Source organism: Charadrius vociferus, unplaced genomic scaffold (assembly GCF_000708025.1).
Source record: "Charadrius vociferus isolate BGI_N301 unplaced genomic scaffold, ASM70802v2 scaffold202, whole genome shotgun sequence".
Lineage (NCBI taxonomy): Eukaryota > Metazoa > Chordata > Aves > Charadriiformes > Charadriidae > Charadrius > Charadrius vociferus.
This window is the reverse complement of record NW_009647242.1, coordinates 2,089,798-2,113,505: the sequence shown is the minus strand read 5'-3', so window position 1 is coordinate 2,113,505 and position 23,708 is coordinate 2,089,798. Positions and strand designations below refer to the sequence as shown.

The following is a 23,708-nucleotide window of genomic DNA, read 5'->3' as shown; positions in this document are numbered from 1 at the left end:
CCAGTGCCTGCTGAAGCTCATGTTAATGCTGCTGCAGATTGTGTTTTTATGTTGTCATGTTTACTGTGAATGCAAGGCTTTCAGAGTATTAAAGAAATATCTTGAAGCTTACAATCTGCTTCCCTGTTTGGATATTAGCATGTTTTTGTGTGTGTTTTAGGGACCTTCCTCTCACTGTCCTGACAGCTACCAGATCTCACGGAATTTCCCATCTTTTTTTCAGCAGGGAATGCTGCTTATTCCTAGCTATGGTTCTTCGGTGACTGATACCAGTCCATTGCAAAGGCTCTCTTCATCTGGATGGGAAGAGATGCCTGGTCTGTGGCGGAATCTTTTCTGCACTCAGTGTGAAAGACATGCCTCTTTTAGTCTTCTGTCAACTTTATGGGAGCATAAAAGCTGGATATGAGAACGTACTCGTCCTTCTCAAGTGCTTACATATATTATGAAGTGTGATTAGTGGGACAAGATATCCACTAAAAGCCCGGGACTGGTATTGAAAAACGTGCCTAGTATTGGTGCACAGCTTTCTTCACATGACACAGGATACAAATATGCAAGACGGCTAATTTCAAACTGTTGAAAACAGCACGGATTTTAGCATTTCTTGGCTACCAATCTGAACACTGCATTTATTTCATTTACATTTAACACACTTGAGATATGCATTAAAATATTTTTTACTTTAATTACACATAGAAGTTTTTTTTCTCATTGATTATGGTGGGGCTCAGTATTGCACTGTTGCTCTTAAAAAACTAAGCTGGAAAATGAGAATGGTTTTATGTGAGTTTAATTTCTTTGACTTGAAAAGAGTCAACTCATCTACTGAGACAGAACTATTTTGCAAATAACATCCTTACTCTGGCGGCATTATAAATTCGGAATATCCGGCTGATTATGTCTTCTTCTAAATCAGCTGATACAAACTCCACCTGAATAGGACCGTGTCGGTGTACTCCATTTTCTGGCCAGTACTGAGGACACAGCTATAGAAGACAACAAACACAAAACAGCACAGTTAATCACTTTGACTTTCATGCCGCCTCAATATGCTTTTCTACAGTTTTCTTTGTGCTACATTCGTTACTGACATTCTCACGCAGTATCTTTACAAAATACACAGTGCACCATCCTCCATCCTTTTCGAGCACTCGGCTTTTACTTGTGCAGAACAAGTTTAAACAAATGCCTTTTCACTTAACTGAACATGCCATCGCTTGCTGCTGTACTCACCATTCTCTGGTATTTGGAGTAACACTTTTCTGACACTTGGTGTCAATTCTGCAATACTGTGTGACAAGACAGGAGGATGCTGTCAAATATTACCGTATCACGGAGACAGCATGAAGCCTAAAGACCAAAGGCCTGGTATCTCCCACTGTCCTGAAAAGTTGGTAATAATTCAAGCTACATCAGCATGTGTGCTTTATATGCTGAAGGGTCCATTGATTCCCAAAACTCAGGACTTAACTTTCACATCTGTTTCAGCCGTGACCGACGATATTGGCTAATAGCAGCATTGCTTTAAATTTGCATCAACTGCTCAATTTCGTCTTATGAATGACACCTGAAAATAGTAATTACGCTTTCTTTAGCGCTCAGAAAACATTACTTCTAGGTATCCGAAGCTCACGAAATAACATTACCATTATCTTGCACAGTTTTTGCGTCTAATAATATCATGGTGGCTTAATCCAGGAACCAATTATCATCTGTGTTAATACTTTAAAGATTAAATCAACACATTGCAAGGAGGTTTTTGAAGCTAGACTCTGCTTGTCTGCGGTTTTTTTCTCCATAAAAATGGAAAAAATCCTAATGATTTTTTTTTCAGGGATATTTACAGCAGTTCAAGCATGTAGCTTTTGCAAGCATTCACCAAAATTAAGTATGAACTCATGAAATTTTGTTTGCTTGCAGAAGCATTGATGTCATATTTGGAACTTTATTTCATTCAGTAAAACAGCTGTGGTCTTCACTCTGCTGCATTGCTGTTGGTGATCCAGAGCTGAGCTGACAAATTGCATTTACTCCAGATGTTGTTTTGCATTTCTTATAACACTTATTCCTCAACAAAACCATTTAGAGATGACTACATTTTAGAGAAACATGATCATTTACTACATCAATTAAAAAGAGAACAGGGTCTGATTTGCAGGAGTTCACTTTAACAATATAAAACCAGAAATTGAGTAGGAAAATATATTTTCATTTATTTGACACCCTCCCCCCCAATTCGATCTGCTGAGCAAATTGCTTTCCATAATACCATCTAAATCTTACACAAATTTTTATTATGAAATATGCTAGTGTACAGGATAGCAAAACATAATGCAAATGCCAGGGCTCAGATAATGTAACATGTGCACAATTTAGTACATGTCTTTCAAATACACAGGAATACTGCTCTAACAGATCTTTGAAAAATGCTTGAATGATAATAAGCAGAGCTGTTTGCTGGAGCTGTTTTAGGAAGTCAAGATTTTCAAGTTCTAAAGAAACCAAAAGCATTTAGGTCTGCGCATTTTGCATGCATGTGATGCTAGTGACTCTCTTTAAGTCACAGTAACTGTGAAGGGTTGAATTCCATTTCCCAATAGAGCATAACAATCCACATAAATTGCAATATCTAAACAGAACTGTAAACACTCCATATATACATAAATAATAATGATAACAGTAATTATTAATAAATCTGAATGTAATGTGTGTTTTTAATAAGCTCTGCCCTCTCTCCACTTCCATTTGCTCTGAGGGTTTTGAGATTTATTCCTAATGAAAAGATTGTTACTCACATTAGAGGGAAAAGGTTTAACATACTGCAGAGGCAGGTGCATTAACTGCATATCCCAATAGCTTTTAAAAGCCTGGGAGGCTAATAAATGCTTGAAATAGCCATGCAGTATTGTAAATTCAAATCACAGCCCACAAATTAAAAAAACTCTGTTCAGCAGCCCCTAACAGTCTGACTCCCTTGAGTCTTTCCTTATTCACTCAGAAAATAATCTCAGACTCATGAATAAAAGTTTTGTCTTTCATTTCTATTTTTCTCCCTGTAGACAGTTAAGGGCTTGGAATCAGAAAATCAGTCTTTAAAATAGTGTGTGGAATTCCTACACAATCCTTTGAAAGACAAAACGGAAGATTAGTATGTTTTACAAACAAATTCTGCATGTTAAAAAGAAATAGAAGGAAACATTTTTCTAGGTATGAACAATACTCAACAAAACTAAAATGATTCTTGATCATATCAAAAATAAAAATAACATGCAGTCTGCTATAAAAAATAACAATTTCTCTTAACCAATAATTAGCAAATATTTGTGTGTTAAGAATCCAGATTACCACCACGTTATTCCAGCAGATGGCTGGTGCGGTTTGTTGGAACCAAGGAAATTTTATCTGTGCAAGAACTTGGAATTGCACAGTTGCGAGCCAGGCTCTAGGACACTTAGTGATTAATGCTAGTGATTAAATTGCCAAACCAGTAGGTACAGTTTTCCAGTTTCCTAAAGAACATGTACAGCGTGCACAACTCTTTCGTAAGGTAATTACATTCCCCCCTACATTTCGTTGCTCTGTTTTCTCTTCCGAATGATGTTTAGTCTCCAATCTTATTTAGTTCCTATCTCCTTGCTAACAATGTCATTTTGTGCCAAACACAACACAGATTTTTCACACTGGGAACACCTATCCCCTGGTAAGCAGACCAAGGTCGTTGACCTGTTTCAGGCAGGCTAATGGATAGCTGTTGGGTTCTGTTTATGACTTTTGGCTATTATTACTGTCTTTCAAACTTGAATCAGAATTCTACAACTGTCGTTTTTGGTTTTTAGCAACTCTTCCCAAAGCATGTTTTCTTATCAGAATAAATTACGGGTGCATGCACTTATGTGTGTGTACGTTAACATTTTGGTGGAGAAGTTGCTGATGGTCTGATTTATTCATCTTTACCTATGTATATCTGCAAGCTACAAATCCATTTTTTAGTGTGCTAGTATTTAATGTGGTTTTATAAAACTAATTACACCCTAAAGCTGTTCTGAAGCACGTGTGCTGAAATGCTGAGGCACTAGCACTCCTCTGTTGAATGGAGCAGTTTCCCGGACTTACTTGTGCTGGATCGACATCGTTCAGCATAACTATTGAAGTGCAGTGATAATCTAGGACCAGTCGCCAGAAATCTTTGACAGTATTTGGTAAGGGATGCTGTGTAACTATAAAAGCGGACGGTTGCTTGTAGCTCTACAAAGAAATAACAAGAGATGGTGAGAAGAACAGTAAAAGATAAAAATTCATTTACCAGAATGTCAGTCATAGCCCCAAAACTTTGGGACTGCAAGCATTATTTCTATTTTCTATATAATTAATACATTGTTTTCAGCTCTTCCCCAAGATTTTATCTGCTTCAAAGTTAATATACTGTATTTGGGCAGAATATGACTTCTGCAGATGTTGTATTTCTGAAACTTGGTTTACGCCACAGGCATAGAGTAAAATCATCAGAGTTTTTTGCCTCCAACGGAACTACAAAATTTTGAGCAACAGTTTTGTTTTCAGCTGTTAATGGAACGATTAATCTTGGCTGTCTGCGCTTAGCTGTTAATTTGAATGATGCCCATGAAAGGAAATATCTAGTTATTTTTCAGAAATATTGTTGAAATTCTAGTCTATCTGACAGCAGCGAGGATACCCAGAGGATAAATTTCAGTGCTTTTTGGGTTTTTTTTAGTACCAGAGTATATCATTGACTGAGCTGCTTGGTGGAACTGTTCAACTGTATAATTTTCAATTACGTCCTCCTGACTGTTGAAGGCCAGTGTGGCCATACTGGGACAATTCTTGGGAGGGGTTGCCATTGCCTTCGTTAAGGACGGCACGGAAGCCTCTGCATGCCTTGAACTGAAGTATTTACACCACGACAGAGGTATAATCTTATCAGCTACTTGCAGCTTTCTTTCAGACAGAGGCACTGAATAGACCGCAGAAAATGAATCCAATGTGTTTTGGGGTACAGATGAAGACATGCAAGACTTCAGTTCTTTGTTTTGGCAGGTATTGATGCTGCTGGTACATCAGTCAGCTGCCTTCTATCCTACTGCTCCTGTCTTGCTGGAAGTTGCATGCAGATGAGAGATGCTCGAAGGGCTCTCCGTTACTCCCTCACTTAGAAGCCCCAGCAGGTTTTTTTTTGAAAATCGTTCTCAAACTCATTTGATACTGAATAATGAAAATTATGCTTGCTGCCCCTTTTGCTTGAAGTGAGCTTTAAAGGTTTACATGAAGTGATCCAGCTGCAGCTCAACAGAGGCAAGTGGAGAGGGTGAAACACATTATCTTGCCTTCTGGAGACTGAGTGTTTAGAGAGGTACAAATGTCTACTCTTGCCCATCAGTGCAGGGATATCGCAGGAGCCTGGCAAGGGTGCTTTGGGCGGAAAGTGACCCAAATCACCTCCTCCCCTGTAGCCTTTTGTTCAAGTACACTTTTCGATCCAGCTCCTTGTTTCAACAGTGAAGGGAAGAATTTTCAAAGCAAATATTGAGGCACTACTCTTTCTGAGCAGTACTTAATTTACAGAACAAAACAGTACTGAACTCTCCGGGAAAGAAGACAATGTAATGGCAAGGTTGCAAATTGCAGATCAAGGAAGCTCCGTTCTAATATGAAATGCTGTTGACCTACTGTGAGAACCTCGAGAAGTCACTTCAACTTTTGTTCTCAGTTTCTCTACATAGATAAACATAAGGATAATACACCTACCTTTTCACAGGAGTGTTTTGAACTTATTTTAGGAAAATGCTTTGAGAACTTGGAAGGAAAGAAATGGAAAACTGCTATAAACTGTTATTACTCTGGCTTCACTTTTCAAAAAGGCCATTTACAATGTGTTCATTCTTTGCTAACCTCTGTTTTCTTGTTGTTTATGTGTTTGACAACCATAATTACTATAGCTCTAAATTGTCAAGGATAGGCTATAAATACCTACAGACTGTACAGGCAGTTTTAGTGTCTTTTTACTGATACTCTATTAGCAGGATTAGAATTACCATAGATGCATTAGAAAAAAAACCCAAAACCCACACACATTCAAACGGAAATAAACAGAAAGACTGAAGTAATGATTTGTGTACTATCCTGTGCTGACAGACAATTTTTTTTTTTTTTGTTAATTACTGTTTAAATTAGAAACAAAGGGAACTGAAATATTGCTGCAAACCTTATTATCCTATGTAACTGCCTCAGTGTCTTAATAGGTAACTCTTTTTTTCCTAGGCCAGATGGTTAAAAATTCAAGCACTAGGGAGAAATCCAGACACATTTAATTTATCAAAACTCCCTGACTTGCTCTCTTCACTGTGACATAACATATGTGGGATCCTAAATGTACTTGGGAGTTTAAAGATTTTGTGCCACGTTTTTTGAAAACAAGCTAGAAGGATTTCAGTCTTCTTATGCTGACTCCACTTTCTGGCATTGCTCAGATTGGAGGGCTGCGTATTCCCTTTTTATTATTAATGATGTAGTGGAGACTTACATCCATCAGTGCAGCATTAATGTAGTTACTGCTCTCCCCATCTATTGTTATGAGGAAAGGCAGGCATCTGTCTGGAGGCAGAACATCCATACAGCGATTCTTTTCATGATTTCGTGGTAAAAGTGCTATACTGCAGTCTTCTACGCGCAGTGTCGGTGTCACCATATTTAAAGTCTTTCAAAAAGAGTAAACAATACAGCAGAAAAATTAACACAGCAGTGAAAGCATTCAAAAATATTTAAGAATACATCATCTCAGCATTCAGTTTCAGTGGGAATCAATATGCAGAGAAATGAAAACACATCACAGTCAGCAAGGTTTAGAAGCAAAAAATCCTGGAAGCACACAGATCTGAAAAATAACCTCAAAGACAGCTGCACAGTAACCTGCCTTCTGGAGAAAGGACAGTGGAAGGAATCGATACAGTTCCCTTAACTAAAAAGAAGATTTTACTACTACCCCATTGCATTCTTTTGTGATTCAGCATAACTCAAGAGCAATTAGTGACATATTATTTTCCCTTTTTTTGCAGCCTTTCCCTCCCAGGCCTGGTCCAAAATTCACATGGTTATAAGCAAGCACTTAACTAGAAGTCTTTAGCATAGCCGAACTGTATAGCTTCTAGGTACTGCTAGCCACAACTTACCCTAAATTCCTCTTTGATCTGGCTGGAGTTAGTCTGAGGATCCAGTTTATTCATTTCATAGTAAACAGACCTAACTTGAGAAGCTGGAATAGATGTGTCCCCACAAAGACAGGCTTCCAGGATAGCATCATGGATGAATACATACTGTTCCTGGTAAAGCAATTAAAATAATTACTGACACAGAGAGCACACACTACTAGTATTTTGGTAAATACAAAATAACAACTAATATGGCTGCCACTAATTCTCTCTGACTTCACCGGCACTGAAGCAAGACCAGAAGGAACAACAGTAGTTCACAAAATTTTGTCCCACTCATTTAGAAATTAATATAGAAGGATTGACTCGAACTAGTTACAAGTACAAACAGCAGTGCAGTAACACTTCGTAATAAAACTTGGAATGTTTCTTGTTTCTTCATTCCTCTGCACAGTTCTGTAGGTGCTATCACACCACTGAGACTCAACAAGATGTACTGCAGAATGAATCCTCCCTGGAGAGGATACACTCATGATTTTCCTTTTTTTTTTTTTAGAAAACCACTGCAAACCTTAAGTGCAGCATAAATGGGCACTTGTTTGGGCCGTGGTTCTTCAAGTTTCTGTGTGGATTATTTTCTGCATAAGACTGAATATCTTCTGGATGGTGCCTACCACAAAGGGGCTCTAGTTTTATAGGCTAGAATAATACTTTTTCATGCAAAGTGTAAGGCAGTATTCCAGCAGATTAACAATACCTCAGTTTGCACCATGTTAACTCTCCGAGATCGAAGCTCTCTCACGCAGTTGTATATGTCTACAACACCTTCTCTTTCTGCCATATCTAGCATGATGTCAATAACAATGAAGCACCCAGTTCTGCCAGCACCAGCACTAAAGTAAAAGAAGAGCACAGTTAATGGTCAGCGGTGTATTGGAAAATGTGAAGTGCAAGGGTTCTTCCCGCAGGTAAGAGCTCAATGGGATGATTACTGAAATTAAGCCTTGCATTCAGGGATTTGCAGGATTTCAGACTCAGTTGTGCCATTCTTGTTTATATTTTAGGTATGAAGTTTTTGTGGGTAGAGCTCCAGTGGCTTCAGCAGCCTGTGTGGGGATGATGCAGTACAGGAGAAGCAAAAGTAGGTTCCGAGTTTAGTGGACAACACAACAGAGAGATCTCTGTTCTACCCACCTGCAGTGAACAACCAGAGGGCCAGCATTTGGTGGGCTCTTGGATTTGACCTGCCGTACAAATCCCAGCAGGCCTGTCGCATGGTATGGTACACCGTGGTCCGGCCAGCCAGTGAAGTGAAACTGCCGTATTTCTCGAATCTCATGAGCACCTCTCTGTTGAAAAGACAAGAGTTGGAAAAGAAAAACAAGCTGGAATATAAAAGAAATTGGACGAAGGACATCGTAAGAATGTTACTTCAAAAGCCTTGCTGAAAACATCCACCCCCTACCAATACCCCTGTCTGTAGAAACTGCTGGAGACCTTTCTCATAGCAGGAGAGCAAGTTCGAAGGTTACATATCAACTGGTTTCAAAGCCTTGCAACAAAACTGAGTAATACAACACTAGATTGGTTAGAAACTTTTCACAACAAGACAGACGTTCATCTCTATATTTAAGCACTCGGTTGCTTTGAAGACTGTGGCCTTAAGATGCATGCCATGATCACAGAACAGGTCAGCAGCAAGGCCATGAACACATAGCACAGATGACATTTTTTTCCCCACCGCTCTCCACAGGAGTTTTGCTGCTGACTTTGGGGAACTACAATTTCAGCATAATTTTCCTTTATCATTTGTCTCCTTCATTGGTCTGAAAGAAACAGCTGAATAGTAAGAAACCTTTTTGCACTTCCAATCACAGGGGCTGTGTTTGTAGCCCTCCAAATGCTCACCTTTCAAGCGATTTGCCACCGCCTAGAAGGACATGGATATGGTAAGACAGGTATAAATGAGAAGCCGATCTTGTAAGTAATTTCCCATGTGACTTTCTGGAGCAGTCTGAATATTAGACGTGTGTATGCTAAGTTTGATTTTCTTAGTGCTTGTATTTTCCCTTCCCCCTCTAAAAATGTAGCTGCCAGTATTTTATTCTCATTAGAAATCCACAGACCAGAGGCCATCATACATATTTCATAAGCAAACAGGAAAATTATGACATATCATGTCTAGGCTGGACTAAATGTCAGTGATATTAATAACTGGCGGTTTATAGTTTTTCTTCTTAAAGATGTATTTCCTGTCTCGAGCTGGTTTGCATATAAAAGGTCTAATTCTTTTTGTATCATGAAGTAATACAAACTTCCTAATTTATTGCTAGTATGCAAGCTAAAAGAGTCTGGGATTTTCAATGACTGAGAAATTTTGGCCGTGCCAGTGCTACACGACTGGGGTGGGCTTGGTGTATCTTGGAGTCCTGATGCTCTGACAGCTCGAGCTGGGGGTCTGTGGAGAGTGGGCATCTGCTCAGAGGAATATCTACACTCATCTCCCTCAGAAACTGCAACACAAAAAGGCAGGCAAGGGAGAGGATGAAGAGCAGATGCGACGCTGGTGTAGACGGAGAAGATCACACCCTTGCAACAGAAATGACCTTATATCCCAAAAAGCAATTTTAAAACATATTGAAAACCAGGAGTAGACAGAGTAATTTGCATTTTACGACAGTCTAGCAAACACATTCAAATACAATTTGGTCTCTGTACTCTGGGGATTTTAGAGTGTGTTAGTTAACAGCTTTTTTGCTACTGTAAGCAGGGCCTCCAACTCTGAAAATAGCTGTGTGTAGGTGGGGTAACCATGTCCCAAACACTTTTATATTGCTCCTAACAACTGCCCACAACCCACCAAGAAACAAAGATCCCACACAAAAAGCAATGCCATGACCATACAAACTGAGGACTGAAATGAGTGCCCCACACAAATCCTTCATGCCTGTACGCAGCTTGGATTTTCAAGCAATTTGCAAAAAGTAAACTGCCCCTCCAAAATAACGTGCCCAGATGTTGCACAGGTCAGGGTATGTCCTCTGTGTCCTGTGCATAAGTTTTGAAAATGCTGTCTGTCACGCTGACTGCATTTTTTGTCTACAGTTGGTAACACTCAGCTACTTAGAAAAGATTTTGCATATAGGGTACTTTTATAATGAGTTTGCTTATTATACCTACAAAAGAATGATTTTCATGTCTGTAGCTTCCCTGCTGGTTTCTAAACCCAAAATAGCAACACAACTGCATGAATCATGAAAGCATACGCTCATCTTGGAAATACTGTATTTTTTTACATTTTCTTTCAGCTGAAACTAAATGAAAATGGTATACATTGCTAACAAACCCTAGAATGTTAAAAAACGTAGACCTTAATCCTACAAATACTTATGGTGGTGCTGTATGTTCCTGAGTAATTAATCTGAGTTAACTGTTGTGCCATAAAGGAACTGCTCCAAAGGAACTGCTTATGAACACATTGTAAAGCGTATCTAGGAAGTGGTCTTCAGAATCAGAGTGTAATTTTGGGTTCAATTTTCTTAGCAATATCCACCTACTCCTCAATAATTACCAAATAGCCATTAAAAAAAAAAAAAAATGAACGATCCATTTATCTCCAAACAAAACAACTTCTAAATTGCATTTTAGGAGCAGGTATGAGATGTTCATACACAAATAGAAAAGATGGTCAGAAGGGACCTCTGGAGGTCTCCAGTCCAGCCTCCCAACCCGAGTGGGTCTGTGGCCAACACTAAATCAGGTCACCAGTGGTTCTGTCCAGCTGAGCCTTGACGACCTCCATGAATGGAGATTCTACAACTTTTCTGGGTAACCTGCTTTAGCACTGCACTACCTTCCTCCTGAAGGAATTTTTCCAGTGCAAACCTTACATGCTGCAACTTCATGGCCATTGACCCCTGTTTTACCATCCATTACCATCAAGAAGACTGAGGAGAATTTGGTGCCCCTGATTTTCTAAATATCTTTGAGGTAGTTGCAGACTGCAATTAGATCCTCCTTACCCCTCCTCCTCATCTCTACCACACTGAACAAGGCCAGCTCTCTTAACCTCCCCTTGCAGCTCCTATGTCCTACGTCCATAATCATCTTGGATGTCAGCTGTTGTCCCAAGATGTCACAGCCTGCACAGACACACGGGGTGAGCCCACCTAAGGTGCAGAACTTTGTGTTTTTCCCTGTTGAATTACTAAAGTTTCTGTTGGCCAAATCTTCAAGTCCTTTGGAACGGAGGCTTCAAGGTTCAGCATTTCAACACCACCCTTCATTTAGTATTGTCTGCAGATCTGGTGAGGGTGTACTCTGTCTCATCATGCAGCTTGTCTTGGAGAGGCTGAAAAGTGTCAGTCCCGGTAGATCAGAAATAGAAACTTAAGAGAATTATGGTGGAAGACATGTACAGACTTGACCCTTCCAGTACCATTGGAAGAGTTAAAAAATATGGGAAATAGGGTAAAAACGAATGTATGTTACTCAGACTACACCGACACTGCTTTTAGAGGCTTACTGAAAAACTACCAACTATTAAAAAGCAGCGTCTAAATGAAATCTTTTCAGATGGAGACTTTTTTTTTTTTAAGAAATAAAATGTTTAGTGCCTTTTATCTCTATCTGTTCTAATGCACTTATTCAAGACAGTTTGGTTATGATCAACTGTAAAATCCTTTAGGTCTTTTTTTCCAGTCCCAGTTAAGAAGTGAAAAGCTAACATCAAAGCCTGGGCTTAAAATTTGCAGAATAGAAATCAACCAGTGCTTCATCTACTTCAAAGTGTACCCACCATTTCTCATCTGTTTATTAAAAATATCTAAATGCAAGGAAACAACAGGCTTGAATGAATTCAATGTACAATGTGTATAGTGGTAAACATGATACAATATTTCAGTTCATTGAAACTGCATAATTCTGTTATCATTAGCCTCAGGTTGCTGTATTGATGCATATTTAAGTATTAGATTGAAGAATAAAACAGGAAAAAAACCTAATTCCTTTGTTACTGTGGATGTATATACAGAGACCCTGTTGGGCCATCTTTTTGGCAGTTTCATCTACCAGGGTGCAGGATTCTTTGATGCTAAAGATTATGTTCTTCAAAACCATAATTGAATACTATTTCATCATTAGAGAGAACCGCTATATTGCAGGTACTGCAAGTAAATCAAAAGGAGTTTTTGAAGCTAATTAGTCAAAAATCTACTCACGGTGATACTGAGAGAATATTACTTCACTGCACCATTAGGAATATCAAGTCTTCCAAAGAGGCGCTTTCCTCATTGTTTTGCAACTCAAATGAGTCTTGGTACATACAATTAAAACAGTTCTGTCCTTTAATGAAGTTTGAATAAAACCCCTGGATTGACATGAAGTGCATGACACACTTCAGCTTTGACTGACCCTGCTTGTTCTCACTTTCAGTAAGTACCTTATTTGTAAATTGTATGTTGTCCATACATTGCAAGCTGTTTGGGAGAGCTACATGACCCAGTAAGCATCAAACAAATTCATGGCATTATTCTAATAAACAGTAATACAACACGCTGATTGGAACTCTCCATATAAAGACAGACTCCACATGAAAAGTGAAATTGCCTTGAGAAGAAAATTAATTTGTTTCAACTATGTCTCTGCAGACCAGGAACACACCGGCCCAACAGATAACAGTATTCTCCACCATGGACTTCTGAATAATGGTTCATGCAGCCTCTGATACAGACAGAAAATGATTGTGTGGAACATAAGATGGGAAAACAGCACGAATGTGGTTTTCAATTGATTGCTGGGAGGGAGGCTTCGATTTCTCCTAGGCAAGGAACATCACTTTTTCTAACTCAGACAGGGGCCAACAGTGATGGAAAGCGCAGAAGAGTTGCTGCATTTAAAGAAAAACACAGTTTACCATAAGAGGGCGGTAGTCGTTTACCCAAAAAGGAGCTGCAAAACTGGGATGTCAGTCAAAAGATTTAACTTTCTCATGTAGAGTCTGTATATAAGTTACTTAGGCAGATACAACTGTATTTAAGAAAACTGAATTTGGAAACTTACCTTTTCTACTGCAAATGTTCGAATCACGTATTCAGCCAGGAGCTCTGTTTCTATTAGGGTAACTTTAATGTCTTTATATATCTCTGTGTCATCTGGCCAGTATTTGCAGCATTTGACCTTTAAAAAATACAAAGGAAATTAAGGTTCATTTACTTTAGAAGGTTCATACTGAATCTATTCTGTATTCTCTGCAATGACTTCTGTTTTAAAATGTAATCATGTGCAAAACCAGTCACATTTCCTACACGTGGAAATGATTAATGTTTAAGGGACATTCCCTCTTCTTTTTTTAAGACATCTTCAGAGTTGCAGGTAAGATTTGTGTTGTGGTTAGTAAAGTAAGGTGAAGTTGTACAAAGCACAAGGGATACTTACACCCTGTATAACTCAGTTACAGTAACTGTTAATTTCCTCTGCTTTCCAACGCAGGGTGTGCCCAGAGGGACAGCTACCACCAGAAGGTTTTTCCTGAAACTCTAGTTGGTGATTTGCCTCAAAAATATCTTCTTACCTTCTAAAATGAAAATGTGTTTTTCAGGCAGGAAGGATCTTCTCTACTGTTTAAGAAGTAACTGTTTTCTCAGATTAACTTTCCAAAAGAACTGATCAGAGGTCAAACAGCAAAACTCAACACTTTAAGTCAAGAGATGAGTTTTATGTCTGGGCTTTAACACCAATTCAGTAGATCACCCCAAACACTATGGGTGGGATTCATCTCAGCTCAAACCAAGATGAGTAAGATGAATGCCTTCTAGAGGTGCTTTTATTTTTGTTAACTATGAAAAGAGTCTAGACGACTGCCTTCGCCTAGGTATTTGGCTTCTTGATGGCTAAGGTTAGGTGAGATTAATTACCCTTTCCTCCATGGTAATTTCACTTGGAGCTGTGCGTTATTGGCAAATTTATCCTGGGATACAGAGACGGAAAGAAGGTGGGTTTTGTGAACTGTATTTCAGTTTTTCTGAGCCCTGGTGCGGTCTAGATGGGATGGACTTCACAGTATTTAACATATTCAAACGTGCACTATTAGTCTGCTATTTTTTAAAGCAGGTCATTGTGGGGACTGTATATGATGATGCAGATAGCTGACAGACCTCAAGAGTTTTCTCCTCCTTCCCATTGGGTGCGGGAGCTAAGACATTACTTACATCTCTCGGTTTTATTCTGTTCTATCACAGTAATAGTTATGCTATCACCACTGCATCTGGCCATCGTCCAGTAGTGCAGTACGTGCTAGGAGTAGCATCTGTTATACATCTGCTGCATGGAATGGTTTCTCTCTTTCTCTCGCTGAAGGGAAATTTTAAAATGGATCTTTTAATACATGTAAATCTACTGGTTTACTTAAATATACACTTAAATGGGTTGGGTAAAAAACCCAAACACTTCAAATATTCAGTGGAAAACTGATAGAAAGATAAAAAAAAAAAAATTAAACTTCACAAGTGCTAGAGTATTTCTCAAACCCATTTTCATGCCAAAATATTTGGATTACTATCTTGTCTAGTCTTGAGCAAAAGGTAAAACTGATGAACATGTGTATGAGCATACAGTGAAAACTGTAAAGCATGATTAAAATGATTTATTTATACAAACTCTAGGTTCAGTATATAAAGGATTACGCAGTGAGTCAAACCTTGTCCTGCCAGGCAGAAGAAAATACTTTCCTCAGAATTTGTTGTTAGTGGTGCAGCCGATAATCACATACAACCCCTCTTTACTGTCTGGACAGAAGAGAGCTCTTGCCACACCAAAGTAGTAACATCGGCTGATAAAATAAAAAGTTTGTCTAGGCAGGGGTCAGTAGTTCTGACCCTTTTTCTGACTCCTTAGCAGGACAAAATTTAAATCTGAATAGAACTGAGTTGAAAAACACAGCCCTTCATCAGGATCCACTTCAGAGAAAAAGAGTAGCCTGGTTGTATGCCCGGTTCCCAGCCACAAAGTTATACAAGCACCCTAACAGCTTATCCCTGCTGAGACAGCTGATGGAAAGCTCCTGGAGCAGAGCTGAAGTTCAGGTAGCTCTAAGCAGGTTTTTATTTATTTCTCTGTGCTTGTTCTTCGGACCTAGTAACCGCATTAGTATTGGCTGAGAAAAATTCTTCATATTCTTCACATTTCATCTGGTATTAAGCACGGTTTCATGACAACTGGCAAACACCAGGTTATACAGTTGCCTTCCACAGCGAGAGGATTGGAGCTGGGACAGGGGACAGTCCTTGCAGTGCCTAGCACTCCTGTACCAGGGACAAGGCTGGCAAGACTGCTCCCCCCACTGCACTTACCAGCCAGCAAGCTGACAGGGCGTCAGTGTGGGTGAGAAGGTTTCCACCAGCCAAGGGCAAAGCCAAGGGACAATCCCAGGGTGCCTAAATGGCAGGATGTCTGGCAAACGCATATTCATTTCTAAAGCATATTTATCAGCTATAAGCAATGAAAGACCATTTCCAAAGCATTAAATGTTGGTGCAAGCAGTTTAGTAGTTGCTGCTATCTATTGTTGCATGTACTTAGTATTTATTCAGATGTTATCTTTTTTGGACGTATTTCCAAAACCCCTCTGATAGAAGCTAAGTGAAAAACATCGACTGCTCATTGTTTTGTCTGCGTTGTTAAAATAATCCAGAAAATTCACGTTGTTCAAATCCCTTAGGCCAGCAAACCAACCCTTTTATAGTCATTGCCAGGAACTCTCTGAAACAGGGTTTTCCTACCCATGGCTAAGACAATTTGTCAACTCTCCATGGAGAACAAGGCAATTCACACTACCTCCAGACTGGAGCAGCCCACTGACAACCCCATCTCTGGACCCCGTTCGCTTTACCTGCCCATTCACTTATCCTTTCCATAGGTGGAACCTCAACCACACGAAGAGGGCCAACGCACGTAGGAAGGGTGCAGCCACAGCAGTGATCCTAGTCACAGCACCGCTGATCAGCACGTCTCTTTGTTGCTAACTTTAACCTTGTTTCTTTGTGATGGGTGCCTGCCATCCTCAAAGCAGCTCTAGTTTAGTAAAATAAACAATTGGAGAAAAAAACACCAACCCTGGCTGAATTAAATTGCTCAGCCTCGAAGAAAAACATGCCTGTTTCTAACTTGGTAAGTCTTGACAGTCTGGATTATGACTAAGAACCAGGGACATTTAGAAAGACCAATTTAGAAGAGCACAGTCCCCACCTTCTTATGCCTCCACTGTTGGATTTGCTTCCGTTTTTTTTTTAAACCTTATTTAAGATGAACCAGTGGAATAATTAGGGAAGCTTTGGGGGATGTCGCACAGAAGTTACAGCCTTTCGTGCCTCATGCAGCGTGGGCCTGCTGGGGATTTTTTACTCTGTTGTACAGGGGATTTTGGGCACAGAGCAGATTGGAGCTGAGCAGAAGGATCCATGACAACACAATTTCCTGAAAACTCTCCCAAGTGGAATAGGGGCTGTAACAGCCGTGGGAACGGTGCCAGAGCCGCAGTCAGAGCCACAGACCAACACTAAATGATTCCCTCACTGGGAGGGGGCAGGGAAAAATCCCAAACTTTTTTTTTTTTTAATTCCAGGCTTTTTCCCTACTTTTGGCTCTTGTTCTGCAATGCTGCTGCATGTGCTAAGATCTAGAAATGGGAACTCTGTGGACTCCTGATAGGCAAAAAGTTAAGTAAATGCTTTAAGACCAGTGTCCCATTTCCTCCAGGACCTCTCAAATAAATGCCAAGGTGTCCTAAAGACAGAAGTAGATTAAACAGTGGAAATCAGAATCACACTTATAAATGTTTATTGGATCGGGGCCTTTATTTGTACAAGGAAAGACAATTGCAACAAAATAGAATATGGTTTTACTCATCAAATATGAGAAACATTGCTGGTAACATATGTTTGTTCATTTTTTCTTTTTAGCACAGCTTTAGCTACTGAGATTTGATGTTTTTTTTCTTTCCCTTTTTAGAAACATTTGCTACATGTTTTACAAAAAACCCTATGAACAGAAGGTTTAGCTAAATAATTGATACATGAATCCAGAACTGAATATTAAATGCATTAGATTTTTTTTTCACACAGTTGTTACCATAACAGTAAATATCGTCCACAAAGTAGAAAACATAATTTTGAAATCTCATCTGAGCTGAACTATAATTGAGAGTTTGTTCAGATACACCCCACATTTATATCCTAACAACGTGCCAAAAAATACAGATGTTCATCACAAGATGAGATAAAAGGGTGATTGCCAGAGACATAATGAAAATGCTCTGGTTTAATCTATTCATCCCAAGGTACACTGTCCAATTGTTCCAAACATGTTTATTTTACTAATAATTTCAGAAATTTGGAGAAGATGATTACCTACTTCCAGCCCCCCCAGCTCCATCCCCCAGCAAAATAGCCTAATGTGAGAAACTAAGAATTAGAAATGAAGGTGGAAAGTTGTTTTTGCTGCTTCTAAATATAACAAACAATATAGGCAGTGGATAGCTAATGAACACAAATTGTGACTTCCGAAGCTGTATATTTAGCCATTTGGCAATGTGACACATCTAGCTAAAGGCAGTATGAAAGCCAGGACAGTAATTCATTTACTTAGAGGTTTGGAATAGGAGGAATATTACAGAATTAATATGTGAGCTGGCTGTGAAATATACTTTGTAGTTAGTACAGAACAGTTTAAATAACTGATTATTCAAAGTTTCCAATTTCCTTTGATTCTGAAATATTCTTAGCAAAAAGGTGATATAACTGGCTATGCACTCCATGGATTGTCGTTAGTGAAGAGCAGTATTATATATTCTAATTTAAAATTAATCCTGAACTAAGTAATGACGGTAAGCCAGACATAAATTTTGAAGTGAAACCTCTAGGATATAAAATGAAATAGCCAACCAAGCTCACTGGTGAAAATTTTTAACAGATTTTACAGATGTAGCTAGGATAACATCATATACTTCTATTTGGCTGACTTGAAGTAAAAGGACATCCAATAATTGAATGGGTTTTTATTTAAATACTTTTCAAACAAAAAATGTATTGTGATTTAAGAACATTTTATAAGTTATAAAATAATCTTTGACAGAAGATAAAACCCAGTCTTTCTTTTTTTCATTTTCTTTATTTGCTTTTGAGCAAGTCACTTAATTGATTTATACCTCATTTTACAGTTTTCTAAAAGAGGTATGGAAGAATATTGAGAAATACAACATTTAAGATACTGTTTGGCACCGTCAGACGAATGGGTCTGTATAAAGGCAGCCAGAAGCCTTTGCGTTGTTCACAGCTCCCAGAAGGGAAGAGATGTCTCCATGAATTTTACCAGCTCAGTCTAACTTCTTCCAGTGATTCTCCACCTTCTGCTGCCCTAGGTTGCCCCAGCAGTGCAATCCTAGGTTGCCTGGTGGATGCACTCTCATTGAACTTCTCCCCAGAACAGCTGGCTTTCTGGACATGTCCAGAAGTAGGCACACACTAATGCTTTCCTCCCGAAGGAATCCCTGTGATCCCTTTGTTCTTAAGAATCAGGTATACTCTTAGCATGCCATCAACCTGTTAGCTGGGAGTAGATGAAATTAAGCTGACAGGCCAAACTCGTGGTGTGACCATACTTTGGCCATAAAACTGAATTCGTCTGGGAAAATGGCTTTAGGGTAAAGGTGACCCAAGGTAAAGCTATTGTAGAGTTCCTGTCTCCATTGCTAGTACCAACAGAAGAATATGGATTGCCTCTATTTCATTGCTTATATTTAGGCAATTTTGTCCCTCTGGTCATTACAAAGGGCTGTAAATTGGTGCACCTTCGTACCACTCTGGAGGAAAAAAGGCTGAGCACAGAGCACGGCAGAAGGGTGGTGCCATGCCAAGACGAAGGATAGTTACAAGATTTGCTGAAACTCCTCAAAGCCTGTCTTAATCTCTTACACAACTGGGAAATCATGGGCATATTGCTCAGATCCTGCGCTCCGAGGACCTGATGTGCCTGCATTGAGTAGAACAGCCTGTGCTCTGAATCATGCTTCCGTTCCAAGCACAAAATCATGCCATTAGTTGAGCTACAGAGCAGCACCAAACTGGTGGACTGCCTTCTGGGTCTAAAACTTGATCATCTGATGTTAGGTTAGAAAGCTCTACATGTTACTCTACTGGGTAAGGTAAAACTGTGTCAGTGCCTCCAGGATACTTCTTCCCTCACAGAGAGACTAAAAGAATTATTTCACAAGACTGCTGAGGTGAGACTTGCAGTGATGAAGCCATTTCGCTAGCCCCGACATTTCAAAGAAGAGCTTGAAGCCCTCTTTGCAAACTGCGCTTATACTTGCCTCCTACACCTTGGCAGCACTTGAGCAGCTAGCCCAACAAGGGGGTCGATCCATTTGTGTATCCTTAAACCTCTTTTATTTATTTCTCAAAGTGAATTGTCTCAATTGGATTAGCGAGCATTAAGATATTAATCTCTGTTGATTAACGTTCTTTGAAACATAGCTTTTACTGGAAACCAGAATGCATCAAAACACTGAGAGCTGAAACCACTTCTGCTCTGAGTGACATGGGACAGTGCTGAACGCTTGTAGGTTGATGTCCTGTTTGATGATGCTAACATTGCTAATCCGGGGACATCTTTATTAAATGATTGCAAAGAGTCTTTCCTTCTCTTTTCTGAACAACAACTGCCAATTTTTTTCCCTAAGGGCTCCTCCCTTGCTACGCATAATGAAATAATGCCAACTTATTATTTCTGGTTAGAAGGCTAGAAAGCTGAAATCTGTTTTGACGACTAGAAGGGTTCACTGACTTGAAAGATTAGCAATAGTTTTAAATTACGATTGTTTTCTTTTTTTTCCTCATTGATATTCTGTAAAATTATAAACTCTACGGTATCCAACAAGAGATACTGGAATTACAGTGAAACCAAAGTAAAACAATTAATATCTAATAACAAATATAACATAAGCACATATATAACACATAACAAATATAACATAAGCACAAATATAAAATTACAGTGAAACCAAAGTAAAACAATGAATATCTAATAACAACTATGTACCATAAGCACAGGTCTCAGGTTTTCTTGGCAAAAATGATTAAGAAAAAAAAATTTCTCTAGATGGGGATGGACACTATTTATAGGGTCTACAAGCTGAGACTAGAATGACCTAGAGGTAGGGAAGGCCTTCATACAGCAACCTTTCTCCCTCTCGTTTATAAAATGTGGTTTCTTTCTTTCAATGGAAAAGTTAAAATGAAATCTTAGTCACCAGTATGCTTGCAAACTCTTTGGCACACCTCCTAAGGAGCGCTAATGCCAGTATCCTGAACTAATTCCAATGTAGGTAATTTGGTTTATTACATTTAGAGGCAGTTTCAATTAGATAGAGTGTTCTTCCATTTATATGAAATACAAATGTGCTGTTTGTGAGACGTTTTAAAGAGTTACTGTGTTTCACCTCTGCAATATCTCTATAATGGATGATCTGAACCTTAAATACAATTTGAATTTACCTTTGTTTATTAAAGGGGTCTTCTGCATGGAAGATTCTCAAAACTTGCAAAACACATAAATGCAAGCTTCATGAATAGGTTTGTGTCAAAAAATTCCCTTTTCATTCTAAGTATAGGTGGCAAGTCCATTGGAAATTTCACACAGTTTTTATGTTGCTGGAATTTCCTATAAAGGTTTTGTTTGGTTCTTGCAATATGTTTTCAGTAAGAAGTCTTTGGACACAGCTTTATTTGGCAGTTTTTCTTGGATATCTAATGTCTGTCTATAACAGAAAGAAATCATCAGGTGGACCTGAAGAAGATCGGGTTCAACATAAAGACTTCTGGATTTTGTTTGTCAAGGAAACATATTTGTATCTGGTTTAGAAATGTTTCTTGAATGCTGACCAAGGCTGTGCATCCCGAGCAAGGACCACGTTTGGACCCAAGGCCCAAGCACATGCACATATGACTGGTTAAGGCTGGGCCCCCCCAACATCTGCCCTGAGAAGAACAACTCTTTTCTGACAGATTTTGTCTTATAACAAGGAACAGTTTTTGTCCAACCAGCAGCAAGGAGACATTCCCTTTGTGTCAGAAGACCTTTGTATGGGTTTCCTCACTGCCATGTAGACCCCAATACTTTTTTTAAGCATGAAAAGTCAAGAGCCATCAACATTTTTGCAGTGAGGCAGATGAGAGTGCCACGTATGTAGCATGTCAACCACAGGTCCAGTAAAACAAGCAAAGGAAAAGCTATGCCACCACTGTGTTCTTGCTTTTTCCCTATGCAGATTCAGCCCTGCTGGCTCCTGAGGGGGAAAAGCCACCCAGGAGGAGTGTGAGGTGGCTATCAGGAAAGCACGACACTCCTGAGTGACAAGATGGCATGAGAGGCTGTTTCAGCTATTTCAGCAGCGCTAAGGTGTGCACGCAGACACAGGGGCTATTTACCAGTCTATGGTTGACCTTCATTCCCCTGTTTGTGTCACATCCATTCTGTTGTAGTCAACCTTGCCTTCCTTCAAAAAAAGGGTCTTTTGTGTGCTTATTAACACTATTAGCACTGGCTGTTTTCTAATTCTGGATAATAATTGCAAAACTCTAATTACTATAATTACTATGCTCCTGGGGTGAGGTTTTATTTTTTATAATTATTTCGAGTGATTTTTTTGTAAATACTTTGTTATATTAAAAGCATGATAGACAATCATGAGTCCTTGCAGCACATTTATACACCAACCACCTCCACCGAATTTCATTAGTGCATATCACCATTTATTAATCAGATATTACTAAATTTCTTCTGCCTCAAGCAAAAACAAGGAGTGGGAGCGAAAGTGACTACTGGCAAATGACAAATGATATGACATGCCAAGTTTGATTCAGCCAACCAAGTATTAGCACCAGCCCAACAAGAGCAAAGATGGTGACAGCTAGATGGCACAATTGAATATATTCTAAATCTTCCCAGAATAACTTTTCAGAAGAAAGAAATGTGGCAATGTGTGGAAACCTTGAAACACTTCAAGAAGCAGCCTGAGACTTTGGCCAGTACATAAAGACCTTGATCCGGTTCCCACTGCTTTCCACAGAAGGATCCAGCTCTGTCTTTTGGAGTCTGTACTCCAGAGCAGTCTCTTGGAGTAAGCAAGATGTTCTTTTTGTGTATGTTTTCTGATCACCCCTACACTGGTGGGATAAAAAGGTTTGTTTCTTCCAGAATAATCCACCAGATCATGCTAAATCTCTCAGGAAAAGATGTTGTCTGAAATTACACTACTATCTTCAGTTGCTCTAGCATTTACAAACATGAGCGTGGAGGCCTCCCGCATTAATATAATCCAAAAGACATTATTTTGAAATAGCTTGGGGTCACACTGATATATTTTTATGAGTTTTGGTTTTGCTTTTTACCTGTTAGTGTGTGGTTTGGAAAATTCTGATTCTTGCACTAAAATGCAGGTGGATTATACCATTAACTACCTGTCATTCCCTTTTTGTGAACTTCATTGTGAGTGGAAAGTTGTTGGCCCAGCACGAGGAAGACAGAGACTTTTTTTTTGCAAGGCTGCTTCTTTGTTTAGTTTTTTTGTACAAGTTCTTATGTCAACCTAGGCCAATCTTAACTGAAAACCACTTCATCATCCGTTATCAAAGAACTATTCATGCAACTCAGCAATGATTTTTCTAAATGACTGTGAGACCTCATTTAGATTTTTAATAAACAGTCACATTCTAATGAGGTCTTCATAAAACTGACTAAATATGTTTAGAAATCATTAGCTTAAATTACCAGTACAAAAGTCTCCTTAGGGAGCCCTGCAGATTTTGTGATAAGACTTCTGGCAGATGGATTAGTATAACAGCGCAAGTGAGTTCTGAATTTCCACACAAGCAGTGTAAATGTGAGTGACTGGGTAACAGGCTACTAGATAAAGAGCTAAATGTCCCTCAGGTGGGTTCATTAAAGAGAGAAAACAATCAAAACACATTTCGGTGCCATTTAAATACCAGGTGCACAGCAGTCTGCAGGTGCCAGAAACACTGACAAGGGTCCCTTGCTGGAACACACAAGAGCTTAAAGGGATGCACGGTTTTGACAAGTATGCCTCAGATAATGACAGATATTGGCAGATGTACCCGGACCCTGCTGGAGGGTAATGCGGGGACTGAGTCATTTGCAGCAGGTGCTTGCATTAGGGACAGCCTCATGGTGATTCCTCCATCCGCAATTAAAACAGTCCTGATGCATAATGCTCCAGGGCAAGAAGCAAGTTCCTAGCACTGATTTAATGACTATCCAGCCAGTCCTGGTAAACAAATACACATACGCCCCCTCAATGATTAATTCATGAAGGATGTACACCGTGTGGCAAACATGTTAAATAGATAGTCCTCTTTCCTGAAAATATAAAGGAATTTTCCTCCTCGGCTTACAATGGGTCAAGAGGGTTAAAAAATAAAAATAATAATCTCCTATAAATCTTACACCAGCAATACCAACTGAAATAGAA

General features: G+C 39.3%; 1 protein-coding gene across 1 annotated transcript in view; it reads right to left on the bottom strand.

The window, feature by feature from the left end:
- PTPRM (protein tyrosine phosphatase, receptor type, M) overlaps positions 1 to 23,708 on the bottom strand; it is a 379,063-nt gene that overhangs the window by 9,203 nt on the left and 346,152 nt on the right. Inside the window, exons 26-32 of the mRNA XM_009879983.1 lie at positions 13,227 to 13,343; positions 8,361 to 8,515; positions 7,924 to 8,059; positions 7,188 to 7,337; positions 6,542 to 6,715; positions 4,117 to 4,248; positions 864 to 989 (exon numbers count right to left, since the gene is read on the bottom strand). Of these exons, the coding sequence (XP_009878285.1) occupies positions 864 to 989; positions 4,117 to 4,248; positions 6,542 to 6,715; positions 7,188 to 7,337; positions 7,924 to 8,059; positions 8,361 to 8,515; positions 13,227 to 13,343 (990 nt within the window). The remainder of the gene's footprint in view (positions 1 to 863; positions 990 to 4,116; positions 4,249 to 6,541; positions 6,716 to 7,187; positions 7,338 to 7,923; positions 8,060 to 8,360; positions 8,516 to 13,226; positions 13,344 to 23,708) is intronic.